This window comes from Eimeria acervulina, genomic scaffold, assembly GCF_000499425.1.
Source record: "Eimeria acervulina Houghton genomic scaffold, Eah_scaff133, whole genome shotgun sequence".
Lineage (NCBI taxonomy): Eukaryota > Apicomplexa > Conoidasida > Eucoccidiorida > Eimeriidae > Eimeria > Eimeria acervulina.
In genome coordinates, this window is record NW_013550280.1 from 18,585 (window position 1) to 34,268 (window position 15,684).

The 15,684-nt window shown below is 51.4% G+C and overlaps 3 protein-coding genes across 3 annotated transcripts in view; 1 reads left to right on the forward strand and 2 right to left on the reverse strand.

Moving 5' to 3' along the window:
* Nucleotides 1-540: 540 nt before the first annotated feature.
* Nucleotides 541-3,637, reverse strand: EAH_00019610 (hypothetical protein; the record flags this gene model as incomplete). The annotated part of the gene is made up of 5 exons (XM_013397274.1): nt 541-665; nt 1,441-1,634; nt 1,859-1,897; nt 2,995-3,101; nt 3,482-3,637. 5 exons carry the CDS (start codon nt 3,635-3,637, stop codon nt 541-543), a joined length of 621 nt encoding a protein of 206 aa, XP_013252728.1.
* Nucleotides 3,638-5,205: 1,568 nt separating this feature from the next.
* Nucleotides 5,206-10,022, reverse strand: EAH_00019620 (hypothetical protein, conserved; the record flags this gene model as incomplete). The annotated part of the gene is made up of 9 exons (XM_013397275.1): nt 5,206-5,413; nt 5,734-5,891; nt 6,096-6,299; nt 6,753-6,993; nt 7,330-7,449; nt 7,823-7,860; nt 8,874-9,083; nt 9,397-9,434; nt 9,797-10,022. 9 exons carry the CDS (start codon nt 10,020-10,022, stop codon nt 5,206-5,208), a joined length of 1,443 nt encoding a protein of 480 aa, XP_013252729.1.
* A 2,307-nt stretch (nt 10,023-12,329) lies between these two features.
* EAH_00019630 (hypothetical protein, conserved) overlaps nt 12,330-15,684 on the forward strand; it is a gene marked incomplete at both ends in the record, with an annotated part of 3,838 nt that continues 483 nt past the window's right edge. The window contains one exon of the mRNA XM_013397276.1: nt 12,330-15,399. Within this exon, the coding sequence (XP_013252730.1) occupies nt 12,330-15,399 (3,070 nt within the window). The remainder of the gene's footprint in view (nt 15,400-15,684) is intronic.

The following is a 15,684-nucleotide window of genomic DNA, read 5'->3' on the forward strand; positions in this document are numbered from 1 at the left end:
ATTCAGACCCTCTAGCGGATAGAAATACTCCGCAAGAGTCTGGATATGAGCGTGCTTCCGTGACCTTTGCTCCTGGATTTCTGGACAATTGACGAGATATTTATCTTCGTCGGGACGAAGGCCAGGCCATCAAAAGGACCTAGTCTACTGCTCCGCTGTTGGGTTGACCCCACTATGGGCCAAGAAAGCAGGAGCGCGCATTTTGAGCGAAACCTTTGTGCGAAACAAAGCTGAGACGTATAATAGACGGAGTTCACCGTTCGTCTGGTATCACAAGAAGTATCCTTCTACGCTGCAGTGCTCAAATAATCGCCCGTTGTCGGGACCAGCAAGAATTGCAGGCGCTTGAGGATTTAACAAATAAGAGGCAAGCAATTTAGAGGGAAGGTTGCGGTCCTTGCAGATAAGAGCAGTTGCAGGACGCAGTGATTTGCTGGTTGGGTTATCTGCAAGGACTGAAACCTTCCCTCTAAATTGCGTGCCTCTTATTCGTTAAATCCTCAAGTGCCTCTAATTCTTGGTAGGAGAATGCGCCGGTGATCACGTTGGCGGAAGCCTGTACTTGACTGTGAAGTCATACGGCTGGAGCCCGCAACACAACGACGCATCCCTTTCACTATCATCAGGTATGTAACGGACTAATGCCAGTTTGAACGATGATGCGCCTGCCACGTAACCCATGGACAGAACCAGCAATGGGCTTTGGAGGAGATACAAGGGGTGTTTGCTTATGTTGTGGGGCAGCTTAGCGGCCTGCCGCAACCAAAGTCAGTTACTTGCAACATTACCATCATTAAAACATAAAAGCAAACCTCCATTATTCGACACGGACTGGCAGAATTCCGTGCAAGTCAATGAAAAACGTTGGTGGTTTCGAAGGTCCCACCACCACCACAAATTTCATCTATGCCTGCCCCGCCAGTAGTGGTTTGGGAGGTCATAGCAACCGTCAAAACCTGTGGCACCTAAGCTCGTCATAGGCAGTACACTAAGCATTCTATCTTTCCCGTTTGATCGTTTGCTCTTCCTACAAGGCCTCAGTTAGGGAACAAATTCCGTATGGGGGGCAGCGACCTCTTCAAGACTGGCTAGGGAAGCGCATGTTGCTTCAAGCATGCCTGCAGTGGCCCCACATTATTTAAATTCACAAGTTCAAAATCACCCGGAGCAATCCGAAAGGACGGCGGTGCAAATCTTAAATGAGGAACACGCAACACGAGAAGGGAACGTTCCTACTTTTAATCAATATTGCCCCCCATATTTTTGAGTATAGAGGTTAGTAGAACGATAGACATATTTATGGACTGGAATTAGTGGTTGAGGTCGGTGTGTGGTTTATAGAGGGAAACACCCAAACAAATAAGAGGGTTCCCAACGGGATACAGAGAAGTCTACGAACTTTCTGCTGTGCGGGAGCAACCCATTAGTGCAGAGGCGTACCGTCAATAAGCTCTGCGTGCCCCGCGTGGGGGGTGGGCAACTGTTGTTGTGGATGTCGCAAGCGGGCGAGAGACTGGCTAGTGCCCAGAGAAGCACCGCTAGAATGCGGGAGGCCAGCTTGGAAGGCCTTTACGCCCGTCATCATCTGTTGCATGTCTCCGAGGCTGCTGCAGCGATACGCAGGGCATTTGTTCCTTACGTGGGATACACGAAGTTTGGAAACATGAACGGGATAGCATACGGCTGAAAGGGGAATCGATACGATAAAGCCGATGCATCGGATGTGCAGCATCTGCTGCAGCAGAGCACCCACCGTTGATTCTGCATTCATACCTTGCAGTGGAAGTGCTGCATGGTTCATTACGTAGGCCCAAAAGTCGCTCACTAGCAGCTTCCTTCTTCTGCGTTAGGATTTCACTTGTTCTTGACAGGGACTTCATCGCTTCCTGAAATGCCACTGGAATACAACAAAAAGGAAGCAGGAGTGCGCAGGCACTTCGGCAAGTATTGACTCTCATCTCTTTGGGTCTTATCATCCTTTTGCTCTTTCCGCGAGCTCCACAGCGCCCACTGGGCGCCCAGCGTCAGATGTATCCCAACACACGCTTTATCCCGTCAGCAGCCTTGCTATATTCTTCAACAAAGGCAATGCTTGCTTGGAAAAATGGGTGCCGTCGCAGTCAGAGACATGTGAGCCCTTTCTTATTTAGCGTCAATGAAAAATCCACAGCTATTATATCCTATCCTATCATATTCAGTTCTATTTAGTAACTTTTCAAGCATCTTCCTTAGCACAATCGCACTGAACTCTACGCGTAAAGCCTCGAGATTGGTGAGATGCGCAGTGGGCGTTGTTTGCATTTAGTCCACCAACGCGCGCAGGCAACTTCGTGAGGAAACGATCGGCGGCACTTCAGCAATGAGACAGCCTCATTTTGTTCTCAACCAAGTGAATAGCTCAAAAACAATTAGAAAAGAACGGAGGGTGCCTCACCCCAACAAAAATCAAGCTAATCCCCTAAGTTGCTCTTTCTCGCTGTGCACCTCTTCCCGTATATCATGCCGGCATACCGGACAACCCGCTTGGAACGTCAATCACATGCTCATGAATAGACCATAGATCATATACACACATATATAGGGAAAGAGACATAAAATGCATTTATTATCGTTGCAGTACAAGCAAAATATCTATGCATGTAAATGCATGTATTTGTAAATAAGCGCATCTCTGTGTACCCATATGCACTTTCCTGTGCAGCGGCGCACACATATATGCATGCACAAGTATGCGTATGCTGGGTTTGAAATGCCTTACCCTCCGGGTGGAAATATTGCAAGGGGAGAACGTGTTTGGCGGGTTGATGACTGTAGCTCCTGGGTAGAGGAGACTCGGCAACCCCGGTGAGAGGTTTGGAGATATAGCTGCTGTTGCAGAAAATAGCCCTGATGCTTCCATGCGGCATCTGAGTATGACGGTTTAGAACAAATGAAAATTGCGGCCTTGAACCTCCCATTACAGAACAACGGGCGCTGGGGAAACGGTGCACATACAGCTGGCCCGACTGCTGTTGCATGCGCAGCAGCTCCAGCCGGTTGGTCTCCACTTCTTTCAAGAGCGATTTGATTATCTCTTGCTGCTCCTGTTGCTGCCGCTCGGCCTACACCCACGCAAGCCCATCGCACTCTTCCTATGCTTGAAATAACAGCCGCCTTTCTCTGCCCCCCTCTTTGCCTCTACCGCTGAGTTATTTCCTCTTTGTCTCCCTGCTTTCTTGTGTCTCCTATGGGTGCCTAACACGGCTGAACTTGGCCATAAACAGTTGCATTCCAGTTTCAGTGACTTTCTTTGGTATGCGTTAAGTGGGCTAAATATCACTAACAACACCAGTGCTCCTCCACTGTTGTGAGGCTGCAGTGAGGTCTTTGGAAAAGCTCATTCACACTCCCGTTGATCTCTGCATTTTATTTTCTGCATTTTTCTCCGTTTCCCTTGTGTGTTGTTGCTGCATGTGAAGCAGCACGTGCAGATCATGTGTACGTCTTTGGCCTGCCGGTGGAGCTGGTGAACCGCCTCTTTGGCTTGAATACTTTCTCGTTGAAGAGTCTTGGCATTCCGAGCCACAGCAGCCGCTGTCTGGGCTTCTGCAGCTGCAGCAGCTGCGCGGCTCTCGAATGCCAGCCGCTGGACCTCCATATCTTCGAAACACCGGCGCATGGCCCGCCGCTTCTCTTCCAAAGCCAAAGCCGTCTCTGTCAGTTCTTGTCTAAACATGCAGCAAAAAGAACATATGCGGGCACAACTTCCGCAACCGGCAGCCTACAGCCAACTCATAACAGATCAAGGCGACGCTGCAGGCCTCACAGCGCCTTGAGCAGAGTGCAGGACAGAGACCGTGTAGCACGCAAGGCACCACTGAATTCCACATGTGGCAGCGCGAACAACTTATACCGCACATCATGTACACGGTTTGCAGAAAACATCAACCAACGGGGAATGGAAGTGCTTACTCAAGCTCAGCTGAGTGTAAGATAATTTGCGTGTGCTTGTTTATGTGTGCCTTGATCTGTGAGCTTGCTTGTGTGTGTACGCATGTGCTTGCCGGTCTCTCCCGGGCTGGCCCCTTTTTGTCTGTCGGCGTCTTGACGCTTGCTGTTCGCTCTGCATTTGCGTGCATCACTGTAAGTGCCCTCTATCATGAGTCTCTGTGTTCTTCGCCAATTTGTTTGTATATTTGTTTTTGTGGGTTTATGTTCGCGTGTTTGTGTGTGAGCATCTCTTTCCGTCTCCTTGATTATGGCCCTTGCAACCATGAATCATTCGGGTACCCTCGAACACTTGAAGAAAAAGCCCTTTCGCCTCTCATTCATTGTTTCTCCTGTGTGTGTGTGTGTGTGTGTGTGTGTGTGTGTGTGTGTGTGTGTATGTGTGTGTGTGTGTGTATGTGTGTGTGTCTGTGTTTGTGTCTGCTATTTTCCGTTGTGCTGACGATGTTTTGTACGTCTCTGCTTTTGCCTTCTTGCCTATTTATGCACACATGTGTAAATGCGTGGATGTAGGTGTCTGTGTGCGAGGGTATGCATTTTATGGCGTTTGTATCTGCGTTTGTTTCTGCTTTTGTTCCCATCCCTCGGGGTCCATTTGTAGGTGCCCCATTAGGGCCTCTTAACGCTCGCTTGTTTATGCAGAAAGTAAAGTGCAACTACATTTGTACTTCTGTGCGGGCACTAGTGTTTCTCCACGCATGCATCTCTCTGGTTTATTATGCTGACACCTCTGGCCTTCTTTATGCAGTATGCATGTGGTTATCTGCCTCTAGTTACGTGCATTTGGCTGCGCTCGGTTACGCCGATCAACCACTCTCTCGTGGGTCTGTTATTTGTGGGCTTGTGTTTATTTGGGCTTGGGTGTGCATGCGAGAGTGCAAGTCTAGCTGAATATATCCTCGCCTCTCTTGTTGTAAGGCTTTTTGCAGCTTCAACAAGTGGGATTCAGCTGTTTGCAGATAATCCCGCCTGGCTTTCTGTTGCTTTTCGTGGATGACGACTGCTCCTGCCAGGCGTCCTTCTCTCCTTTCGATGTCGCGTTCTTTCTGGATTGTAACAAGCGGAACACAGCAACAGGACGGGCTCCTCTAGAAGCTCGCAGCAGAAGAAAGAGTGCTGCTGAGACGAGAGTTTGCTTGCTGGAGCGCTTTCTTGCTGAAGCTGTTGCTTGACTATCACTTTCTACTGCGAAGGCACAAAAGGATATCTAGGGCTTTTCTATGCCTGTTCAAGTTCCAGTTGTTTTGTGGCCACTTCACTTTCAGCCTGCAGCTGCCTTTGGGCGAAGGCGTGCTGCTGTTGCTCAATGAATTGCTGCTGCTGCTGGAGCTGCTGCTGCTGTTGCTGCTGCAGCAGCTGCTGCTGCTGCCGGCTCTCTAACAGCGAGCGGTGCAGGTTCTGTAGCTGAAACGATTCTGCTGCAAGCCTGGAGCGCAGCAAAGTGCAGCCCTTCCTTCCCAGTCTTTCTGCCGGTTTGATACGCGAAAGCCCCTCAGACGAGACTTGCTAATATGTGTAAATATGTGAGTGCATGTGCATCCATGTATATATATATATATATATATGCATATCCATGTATATGTGTATACTATTAACACACTACTAGAGAGATGTGCGTAAGCTTTGATCCAGGATCCCGACCCTAGGAATGGTGCCGCTACGCTTTCTGCTTGTATTGTTCCTGTGATTTTCACTGTCGATCATACACTCCAGCTGCAGGAATTTCAAATATTGTTTGTGCCGCACTTAGCAGAGGCAGCCTTTGTGCGCTGCTCCGTCTCGTCCCTCAGCTTGGCTGTCTCCTGGGCAAGCAGCACCAACGCCTGCTGCTGCTGCTGCAGCGCCTGCTGCTGCTGCTGCAACGCTGTCACAGCACTTTCCATTTCTGCATGCCGCCCACAGGCCTACGATTGGAGTCAACACACATGCGCGCCGCCGCCGCCGCCGCAGCAGCAGCAGCAGCAGCAGCAGCAGCAACGACGTCGGTGGCAGCAGCGTTGCGTTTTACTACTCACTTAAAACGGTAAGCGCCGTAATGAGGATCATGTGCAGAAGAGCCCCGCATTTCAGGTTGCAGTGTAGTATGTGTAGGCAGCTTTTTCGCTTACTTCGCACTGTCTCTCCGGGTCAGCCCCCTCTGCCCGTTGCTGCTGCAACAGCAGCTGTTGCCGCAGCTGCTGGAGCTGCAGCTGCTGCTGCTTAAGTTGCTGCTGCTGTTGTTGCTGCAGCGACTGCAGCAGGCGCTTGAACTCTTCGGAGCGCCTCTGTGACTCCAGGGCAAGGGCGTGCAGTTCGTGCCATACGGGGGTTTCCTGCAGCAAAGAGTTCTTGCAGCACCCCTTCTGAGTGGATGTTGTTGTGTAGAATGTAGGGCCAGACGCAGTCCCCCCATGAGCTCACTATGCAGGACAAGCACAATGAACTAGAGGAGCAACGGCGAGAAGAGAGTTTGGCTCAGTCACACTAAACGCAGCACTGCTGCAGGTGCTAAACACTCATAACAGGTGCACCAGACAGAGAATGTCAGTCTTCATACACCAATAGAAACAGTTTATGCAGTGGGCAGAAATACTAAGGACAAAAGTTGCATGCAGTGCACTGCTACTCGAGACCTGACACAGCAACAATATCACAGTATGGACCAGCGCAACATGATAGCAGTGGGGGAAAAATAGCACCTCTAAGCATGCTAAGGCCAAGATGGGAACAATGATAATAACAATAAACTTTAAAAGCAACGACTAGTGAATTTCTCTTAGACACACCCGTTGCTGCTGCTGCAGTTTGGCCTCTGCCTGTCTCTGCTCGTCTTGCAGCTTTCTGCGCCATTCGTCATTTACTGCTTGCAGGCGAGCGGACCAATGGTCTCTTTCCGCTTGCAGGGCTTGCTGCATCTGCAGCTGCTGTTGCTCCTGCTGCTGTTGCTGCTCTACCCGCTGTTGCTGCAGCACACAACCACGTGCCTGACCCAAGAGACGCACGTCTTCTTCGTACCGCGCTAGCGTCCTGCAGCAATAGCAGCAACGGGAGCAGTAAAAAAGGGTAGGCCATGCCTTTTTTTCTGCGTAGCAGCATGAGCAGCAGATGCTTCAGAGGCCGTGCCTCAGCCAGCGCCAGCTGCTGTGATTGCTTAATCTGCTTCAGCAGCTCAGCAGAGTGCAGTTGGCATATCTCTTACAGTGGCACCGCCTGAAGACGCAACTGCAGCAGTGGCGGCTGCTGCTACGGCAGCCATTAAGACTAGAAGCTCTGCGGTGTGTGTAGACCTGAGTATGTGTAGCCCACTGGTCTACGGTTGTTTGAAGAGCTCGGTTTTTTATTACTAGTTTTTGTTTTTCTGACTCCCAGTCCGCTCGAGCTGCTGCTATATCCGCCTCGTGCTGTGCTTGTTGTGCTGCTGATTCACATTGCATGCGTCGCTTCAGCAGCAGCAACTCGTGACGCAGCTGCTGCGCTTCTGCCCTGCATCCGCCACGGCGAAAAAGGAGAATATCGCACAGCGGCAGAGGCTGGCTCAACACAAACGAAAACAAGAGCAGTAACGGAAAAATTAAACAGGACAAACAGAATCAACTGCAGTAACAGAAACCACAGTAGCATCAGCTGCAGTAGCAGCAGGGGGCAGCAACACAAGTAAGAGCTGCGGCTGCTACAACACCAGCTACAACAGCGGCACACAACACTTCGTAAGAAGCAAAACGGCACCGGCAATATGTCTGGTATTTAGAGCCAGAAAGAAGGCATAAGAAGGGATAAGGCTGCTGGGCCTTTGCCTGTGAAGGCGTAGGAGTGATTGTTTGATGCTTCAACTTTAGTGTTTACGATTTCGCATTACTCAAGCTGGGCATTCCGCAGATTTGCCTCCGCCAGACTCTGCAAAAAAGGCAGAAAATTGATTTCTCTCCATGAAGCAAGGCCCACTGCGGCCCGGTTGTGTATAGTGAACCAATATTTTGTAGGCAGTGTATCGGGAAATGAACACCGAATCCAACAAAGTCCGATAGAAGACCTACACTGGAAAAACACGTCCGCGCTTCAGCAGACACGACAAGCAAATCGCTGTTGCAATATCAGCAACAGCCAATGGATGTTTCCAACATAAGAGCCCATTATTTCAATAGCCAGTAGTAGACTATCTCTGCAGTGTAAACTACAGGTGCGTTATTGCTTTATTGCAACAAAAAAATGTCATTGCTACAATACAAACGAGAGATGCAATTTTGTAGAAGGAACAAGAATCTGTTACTGTTGCAGGATACGCAAACGTAGTTATTTTTGCAAACTAAAAGCCAAGGAGGCTTCGTTTGAATGCAACCCGCAAATGGCATATTAGTGCAGTGTAAAACAAATAGATTGTGTTTTATGTTGCTATTTCCGTAAAAATAGACTACAGTTTAGTGTTTCAATATTGACAACCACTAGTTTATTGATTCAGTATAAGCATCCAATACAACAGTATTTCTATAATAGCAATATGACTCTGTTTTAATGCGAACGACCACCTGGTTATTGCTTCACCATAAACAGCAAAAAAGGCAGTGGGTTAATACCAACGCCACGCGTGCCGCAACTTTGGCGTACAAACAGATTTTTGCACCGCGACATACAACAAATATATCTTATTGTTGTTCATATTTTCAACGCAAACACCGAGCAAATTGTTGCTTTGGCAGAAGCAGCGACAAAATCCACTTCGCCACACGAACAGAGGATATAACATGCTCACGTAAGAGAATCAATTTATGGCTTTTAGACAGCCTCCAAACACTTTATTATCTAGCTCACACATAGGAACAACACAAACTAGGGGAAAGCGTTACCAATGAACTTCTCACTTATGCTTTCAAAGAACGGCTACAAGCAAAAGGGTAATGTGAACATCTCACTGCTGCATTCGCAGAAAAACGGGGCACTTGTGAAGCCTCAGCGGGCTTCTCAGGTGCCTCCATGGGTAAGGAGGTTGGAGCGACTTCAGGAGTGGGAGCTGCCGCAGAAGCAGCAGGCTGAGGCGCGCTGCTGCTGCCAGATGGAGCCCCAGGGGGTGGTGCCCGCTTCAAACCTAATAGACTGTCCATGTCCCAGGGAGCCCCTGAAGTCTGAATGCATCACGCGAGTCCAGCACAACAAACCCAGAACGTCCTTTTGCCATATTGGACGCATTGCTGCTGCTGCTGCTGCTGCCGCTGGTGCTGCTGCTCATGCTGCTTTGGTTGGTGCTTCCTATGCTACATCGGTTAATACTTGCGCTGTGGTTAATGTTGTTCCTTTTGCTACTTCTGGTGCTTGTCCTGGTGCTACTGTTTGTCCTCATGCTGCTGCTTGCGCAGAGGAGAATACTCCTGCTGCTACTGCCAACGCCTGCGAGCGGAAGTAGGGGGAGCAATGGATACTCCTGTGTCTCGGCCTTACTGCCTCTGTTGTGTGCAGCTCAAGAGCAGCTTCGGGCCCTGTGCGTTCACCATACAGACCATATAAACCCTAAACCCTATTCCCCAGACCCTCTTCCCTAGACCAAACCAAAATTTTAGAGCATTACAATGCAACTCTAGCATGGCCCTGTTGAACTGATGCATCTTATATGGAGCTTCTGGTTGCATCCTTTGCTTATAATGGCACTATATTGGCACTTGTAAGGACACCAAAACGCTAATCTTTCCACGTTCAAAATGCAAGCAGCCGCTGCCTCTGCCTTGCCTCCGGCTTGAATGGAAAAGCAACGCAGCCCTGAGGCACGCGGTGCAGCCAACAAATGGGCGTGGAGACAAACACAAATTTCAAGTTTTTTTGCTTCAATCGCCTCCCCAGACACCTCGCTTGCCTGTGCCACTCATTCCAGAGTCACCTCCCAATGCCGCGTAGGAGCGCTGAACTGAACCGTGCACAGGCAGCCCAGATAAAGGGTTTTTGCCCCCCCCGCTGCTGCTGCTGCTTTTGCTGTTATTGTTGTTGTTCTTGCTGCTGCTGCTGCTGCTTCTGGCGTCGGCCTGAGGGCTTCTCTCGGCTGTGGGGGTTGGGCTGTGCGCAAAAGATAGCATCAACACATTCATTCTGTCTTGCTTTATTTTGCTGTCTTTGAAAGAGGAATTTAATGAAATACAGGGGCACAAAAGTATCGACAGCAACGTGGACAAAGCCATAGGAGCGCAAGCAACACCGTAGAGATAGAGTATAGGATCAGCTGCAATACCACCGTAGCAGCAGCAACAACAACGACACTACTCGTAACAGCAGCAACAAGCTCACTGCTGAGGGGTGCTGTCTTTAGACAAATTCTGCAGCAGCTCCTCCACCGAGAACTGCAGCGCAAAGGCACAGTGGAAACCAAAGACAAGCTGTTGCTGCTGATGTTGCTGATCATACTGTTGCTGTTGCCACAGCTGTTTTCGCACTCTTCCTGCTGCTGCTCGCGTCTGTCATAGTACTGTTGCCGCTTGCAAGGCTACCGGTGCTTTTTATGCTGCTGCTGCTGCAACGGCTATTGTTGCTCCTTCCTACAGCAGTTTTGCAAGGCTGCTTTTGCAGCTGTTACTACTGCTTCTGCAGAGATGTATTGTTCTTTGGGAATGCATACAGGAGGCTCACCTCCGCATGTCCCTTTGAGACTCCTTTGGAGTTGTCTATTACGCCAGAAGCAACCAGCAGAAGAAGCAGACAAAAGGACCGGAGCAACAGCAGCGCACAGACAGAGCAGAAGTAAAACAAAAAAGAAGAATAGTGGGTCCTTTAAGGGGGAAATAAGCACTAGAGATGTAAACATAAGCAACTACAACTCCGTATTGTCCTCTATATTGAATAGAGCAGCTATGTATGCTGATATCGATATGCTACTGTCTCCGCTCCAAACAAAATGGGGCAGCAAAAACTGTAACTCGTCCTGCTCTTGCAGTTGCCGCTTCTTCCATAGAGTCTCGTTAGCAGCAGAAGCAGCGGCAGAAGCAACATCCACACCAGCTTCAACATTACAAGTAGCACCAGTCTAAGCAGCCGCAGCAACAGCAGAAACAGCAGCAGCAGCAGCATACCGGTGCTGCTGTTTGCTCTGGGCCAATTGTTCTCGCGTTGGTTGCTGCTTTCTTCCCAGATTGCGCCCTGAGCACACCTCGGATGCTTAAGGTTTTAAATTTATTTTTGTTTGTTTTTACTGTGTATCTCCTGTTGTTTTTGAGCTTGTTTCTCGTGCTAGCTGCACGTCATTTGATTCAGCCTTTGGCAGCTTGTAGATTGATGCGGAGTCCTCAGCTGGAGGATCAGCGGGGGTTTGGGGTCGGGTTTAGGAATTGTTTAGGGTTAATATGCGTACTTTTCTGTCGCCGACTCCAGTGTAGGGGCCCCCAAACCCTCGAGACTCCACAGAGAGAGTGGGGGCCCCACGGGCCCCTGTTGCAGACGGGTTCATTGCTGCAGCTTTCTGCAGTTGCTACGGCTTGTTGCTCTTGCTGCAGCGTCGCTGCCCACAGTGCGAGTGGCTTCCCACCCCCGTACAGAAGTCTCGCTGGGGTATCCCTTGGGGGCCCCTGGGCTTTTATCTTGTACGGGAGGCCCTGGTTTCTGGGGTATGGGGCCCCCAAGTTGCTCCAGATGCAGCAGCACCTCGTCGACTGCACACAGCGGCGAAACTTACACCCCCATTGGATGTCTTTATCTATTCATTTTGTTGCAGGGTTGCTGCAAATACTCCTTTTTTTACATATTCACATTCTTTGGAAGCCCCTACCAGTCCAAAGCCCGCTGTCTCCAGAGAGCCCCGGTCGGGACGGGGCTGCTGCTGTTGCTGCTGTTGCTGCTGTTGCTGCTGTTGCTGCTGCTGCTGCTGATGCTGGTACAGTTGCTGCAGCGGTGTGCATGGACGGGTGAGTTTCGACCCCGATGTTATGGGATTAAAGGGTGAAACATATATGTAAAAATAAAAATGAATGGTATAAAGGATAAATTTCAGTGTTGTTTAGCCCCAAAAGAGGCGCATTAACAACAGATCCATAGTGCAGGAGGGAGACTCCGGTCCTCTCGACGGGCCAGGCCTCGAAGGCCTCTGAGCTGCTGCAGGGCCTAGAGATCTTGGTTCTTACACAAGCATTTAATTTGTCTTTTAAGCGTTTTATATCTTTTGTTTCATTTTTATATCCTTCGCTATTCTTTTTCTCCCCGTTGACTTCTTCTTTGCCTCGACCCAGCAACGCAGCAGAAGTTTAGCTGACCGCTGCAGCGAGGCGGCCGAAGACCGCGAGACGCAGCAGCTTCCCGCCTAGGGTTTAGGGTTTAGTGTTTAGGGCTTGGACCTTAGGGTTTAGGGTTTGGCTTTTACGGGTTGGGGTTGGTTGTCTAGGGTTTGAGGCTCAAGCTTCATGATTCCTGTGACCCTGCAGCAGCAACCCGCTCTGCTGCGCCGAGAACAGGGGACCCCTGCAGCAGCAGCAGCAGCTGCCGCTGCTGCAGAGCCTAATGGCCCCCTTTGCATTCCTCCTAGGTTGGGGGCCCCGATGCAGTGCTACGCTCGTGGTTTCAATCCCCAGACAGCGCTTGCCTCCCCCCAGGCGGTCAGCCGTGTCGGGGGCCCCCTTGCTGCTGAGCGCAATACTCAAAAGGCAGCCCTGGGCGCTTCGCTCTACTCCTCGCAGCAGAAGCACATGCAGCAGCAGCATCCGCAACTGAAGCAGCAGCACATGCAGCCCCAGTATATGCAGCAGCAGCTCGGTTTCACTGCCATGCTATCTCGCTTCCCCAACATCACCCCCTGCAGCGCAGCAGAATCAGCATCTCTCAGCCGCAACTGCAGCAGGATATACCGTCTTGTGCCTCCACAAACACCAGCAAATCTCCGTACAGGTCCCCCTGCTTCCTTTTTGGGGGGCCCCACATCTCAACGCCCAGAGGCAGCTGGGCCGCTGCATCAGCAGCAGCGCACCATCGCAGCAACAGGAGCAGCAGCAGCGCCACAAGCAGCACAAGAAGTACTGCCAGCAACTTCTGTCCCTTCAGCAGCAAGCTGGAGGCAGAGGGCCGCCGTCTTTGACGCCTCGAAGCAGCAATGGCAACTTGGAGCTGCTCCCCTGCAGCTGCAGCAGCAGCAGCAGCTGGGCCTGTCACTGCAGGAAGATCAACAGCAACAAGAGCAAGATCTGCTAAAACTGCAGCATCTACAGCAGCAGCAGCACCTAGAGGAGCTGAGAATGCAGCAGGAGCAGAACAAGCAGCAGCTACTAGAAATGCAAAGGCAGCAGCAGCAGCAGCAACTGCGGGGCCTGTACCTTCAGCAGCAGCAGGAGCTAGACCTGCAGCAGCAGGAGCTAGACCTGCAGCAGCAGAGGCAACAACAAGATCGCCAGTTGCTGCTGCACTCAGCTCAGTTGGATGTCTTCTCCACCACGCAGCAGCAGCAGCAGCAAGCGGAAGTGCAGCAGCAACTGCAGCGGGAGGATCAGCAGCAACAGTACGCCATGCAGCAACATCATCAGGGAGAATATCAGCAGCACGAGCTACTGCTGCTGCAACAGCAGCAACAAGATCATGCCCACAGCGACGATGCCACAGAGCAGCAGCAGCGGCTAACTGCAGAGCTGCAGCTTGTCGAACAGAAGCTAGCTGATAAGGAGGCCCTTTTAGCTCTGTTTGAGGGGGCCTCCGAACAGCAGCAACAACTGCGGCGGGGGCTGCAACTGCAGCAGCTGCAGCGGCAGCAACAGCAGCTGCAGCAACAGCAACAGCAGCATGAACAGCTGCTGGAGCTTATTGAGCAGCAAAAGCAAGAGCTAGCCAAGCAGCAGCAAGCAGTTGACGCAAAACAGCGGGAGGTGGAGGATGGTGTGTTGCTGCTGCAGCAGCAGCAGGAGGCCCTGAAAGCACAGCAGCAGCAGCAACAGGCAGCTGCTGAGGCACAGCAGAAGCAGCAACAATGGCTTGAAGAACAGCAAGCAGCCTTCCGAAAAGCCCAGAGCGAACTTGCTGCTGAAAGGAGACAGCAGCAGCAGCAACAGGAGCAACTAACTATGATGCAGGAGAACCTCCACAAGCAGGAAGCAGAACTCGCCGACAAGAGGAAGAGGCATCAGCAGCAGCAACAGCTGCTGCTGCAGCAGCAGGCAAATATGCAAGCCTCTCTTAGGGCTCAAGGAGTGCAGCTGCTGCAGCAGCATCAAGCACTGCAACGGCAGCTGCAGCAGCAGCGAGAGTTGCAGCAGCAAATCCTGGACCATCAGCGGCAGCAACTCGTAGAGACACAGGATGCGTTGCAGCAGCAGCAGCAGCAGCAGCAGAATCAGAGGCAGCCTCCCTTTAACGATCCCAGCGTTGGTCGCCGTGTGACGAGGGAGGCGGGACTAGAGCCTATGTTGCAGCACGTGCAGCAGCAGCTGCTTCAGCAGCAGCGGCAGCAGCAGCAGCTGCAGGAGGAGTTGCTGCAGCACCTGAAGCAGCAGAACAGTCTGGAAAGCTCTAGTCAGGAGGCACGATGGTGCTACTGCGACGTAAAAAGCTCCCAACCCTCTGTGAAGGGCCCCAATTCCAAGGGGGCCCCCATTGAGGAGCAAAGAGGTTCAGCAGACTCTACGCGGCTGCCTTCAGCTGAGAGCGCAGTTGAATTAAGGGGCCCCGGGGAATTCGGCAGCAGCTCAAGGGGCCCCCAAAGGGGCCTCTCCAGGAACCACTCTAAGGCCCTCCTCAAGGAGCCCCACAGGGGGCCCGTCAAGGGCCCCCATGCAGTACACTCGAGAAGACCCTCCGACGAAGCTGCGCCCACTGGAGCTACGCAGGGGGGCCCTTCCACCGGTGCTATGCAGGCAAAAAGGAGAGGGGCCCTCGAGGGCGCCCCCCGAAACACCTCTTTGGGGGGCCCCGTGAAAGGAGCCGCTCCAGGGGCCCAGGGGCGAGGGGGGACCTCTACATGCCCTCCGAGGCTGCTGCGTTCAACGGAGTCTCAGCGGCTGCGAGAAGAGTCTTTGCAGAAGCACCTGAAGGCTTTGAATGAGGGGAAAAGGTCAGGGGGCCCCCGGGAAGGACCCAAGAGGGGCCCCTCGGAGCACTCCCGCCTCCCCTCAGCAGAATCAGAATATTCTAATCCCTCTAGGAGTATCAGCAAGAGCAACAGCTGGAGAGGCCCCCAGCATACAGCCAGAGGGGCCCTTTATCAGGGGGACCCTAGAGAGCCAGTCCACGAAGAGGCCCGCAGGGCCAACCCGCAAGGGGCTCCCCTAAACCCTCAGGGGACCCGGTTGCAGCAACAGAAGCTGCAGCAGCTGCTAGAGGAGCAGCGGAGGGAAATAAACCTGCTGATGCTTGAGAAGCAGCAGCTCGAAAGAGCTGCCACAGCAGGTGGGGGGGGCCTAGGGGGCCCTTTGACCCCCAAGGGCCCCACGAGGCCCCTCGCCTTCCCTAAGGAGCCTTACGTTCAAAACCCGGCCAACTGTGGAGAGGCAGACGGTAAGACGTCTCCCCTTCCAACACTAATATGTTCACTCCAAATAGATATTCACAGAAAGTGTACACATATATGTATAATTCATGCACATACATATTTATATATATGTATTTACGCATATACACAGTAGATGTATGTAGAATACACAGCTATACGTGCTATTTCATGTGCACGAGAGAAATACACATATTTTATATTTGTGTGCATTTCTTTCATATGTACTGTGTGCTTACACATGCATAAAGACAGGCGCATCTATATATATATATATATATATATATATATAT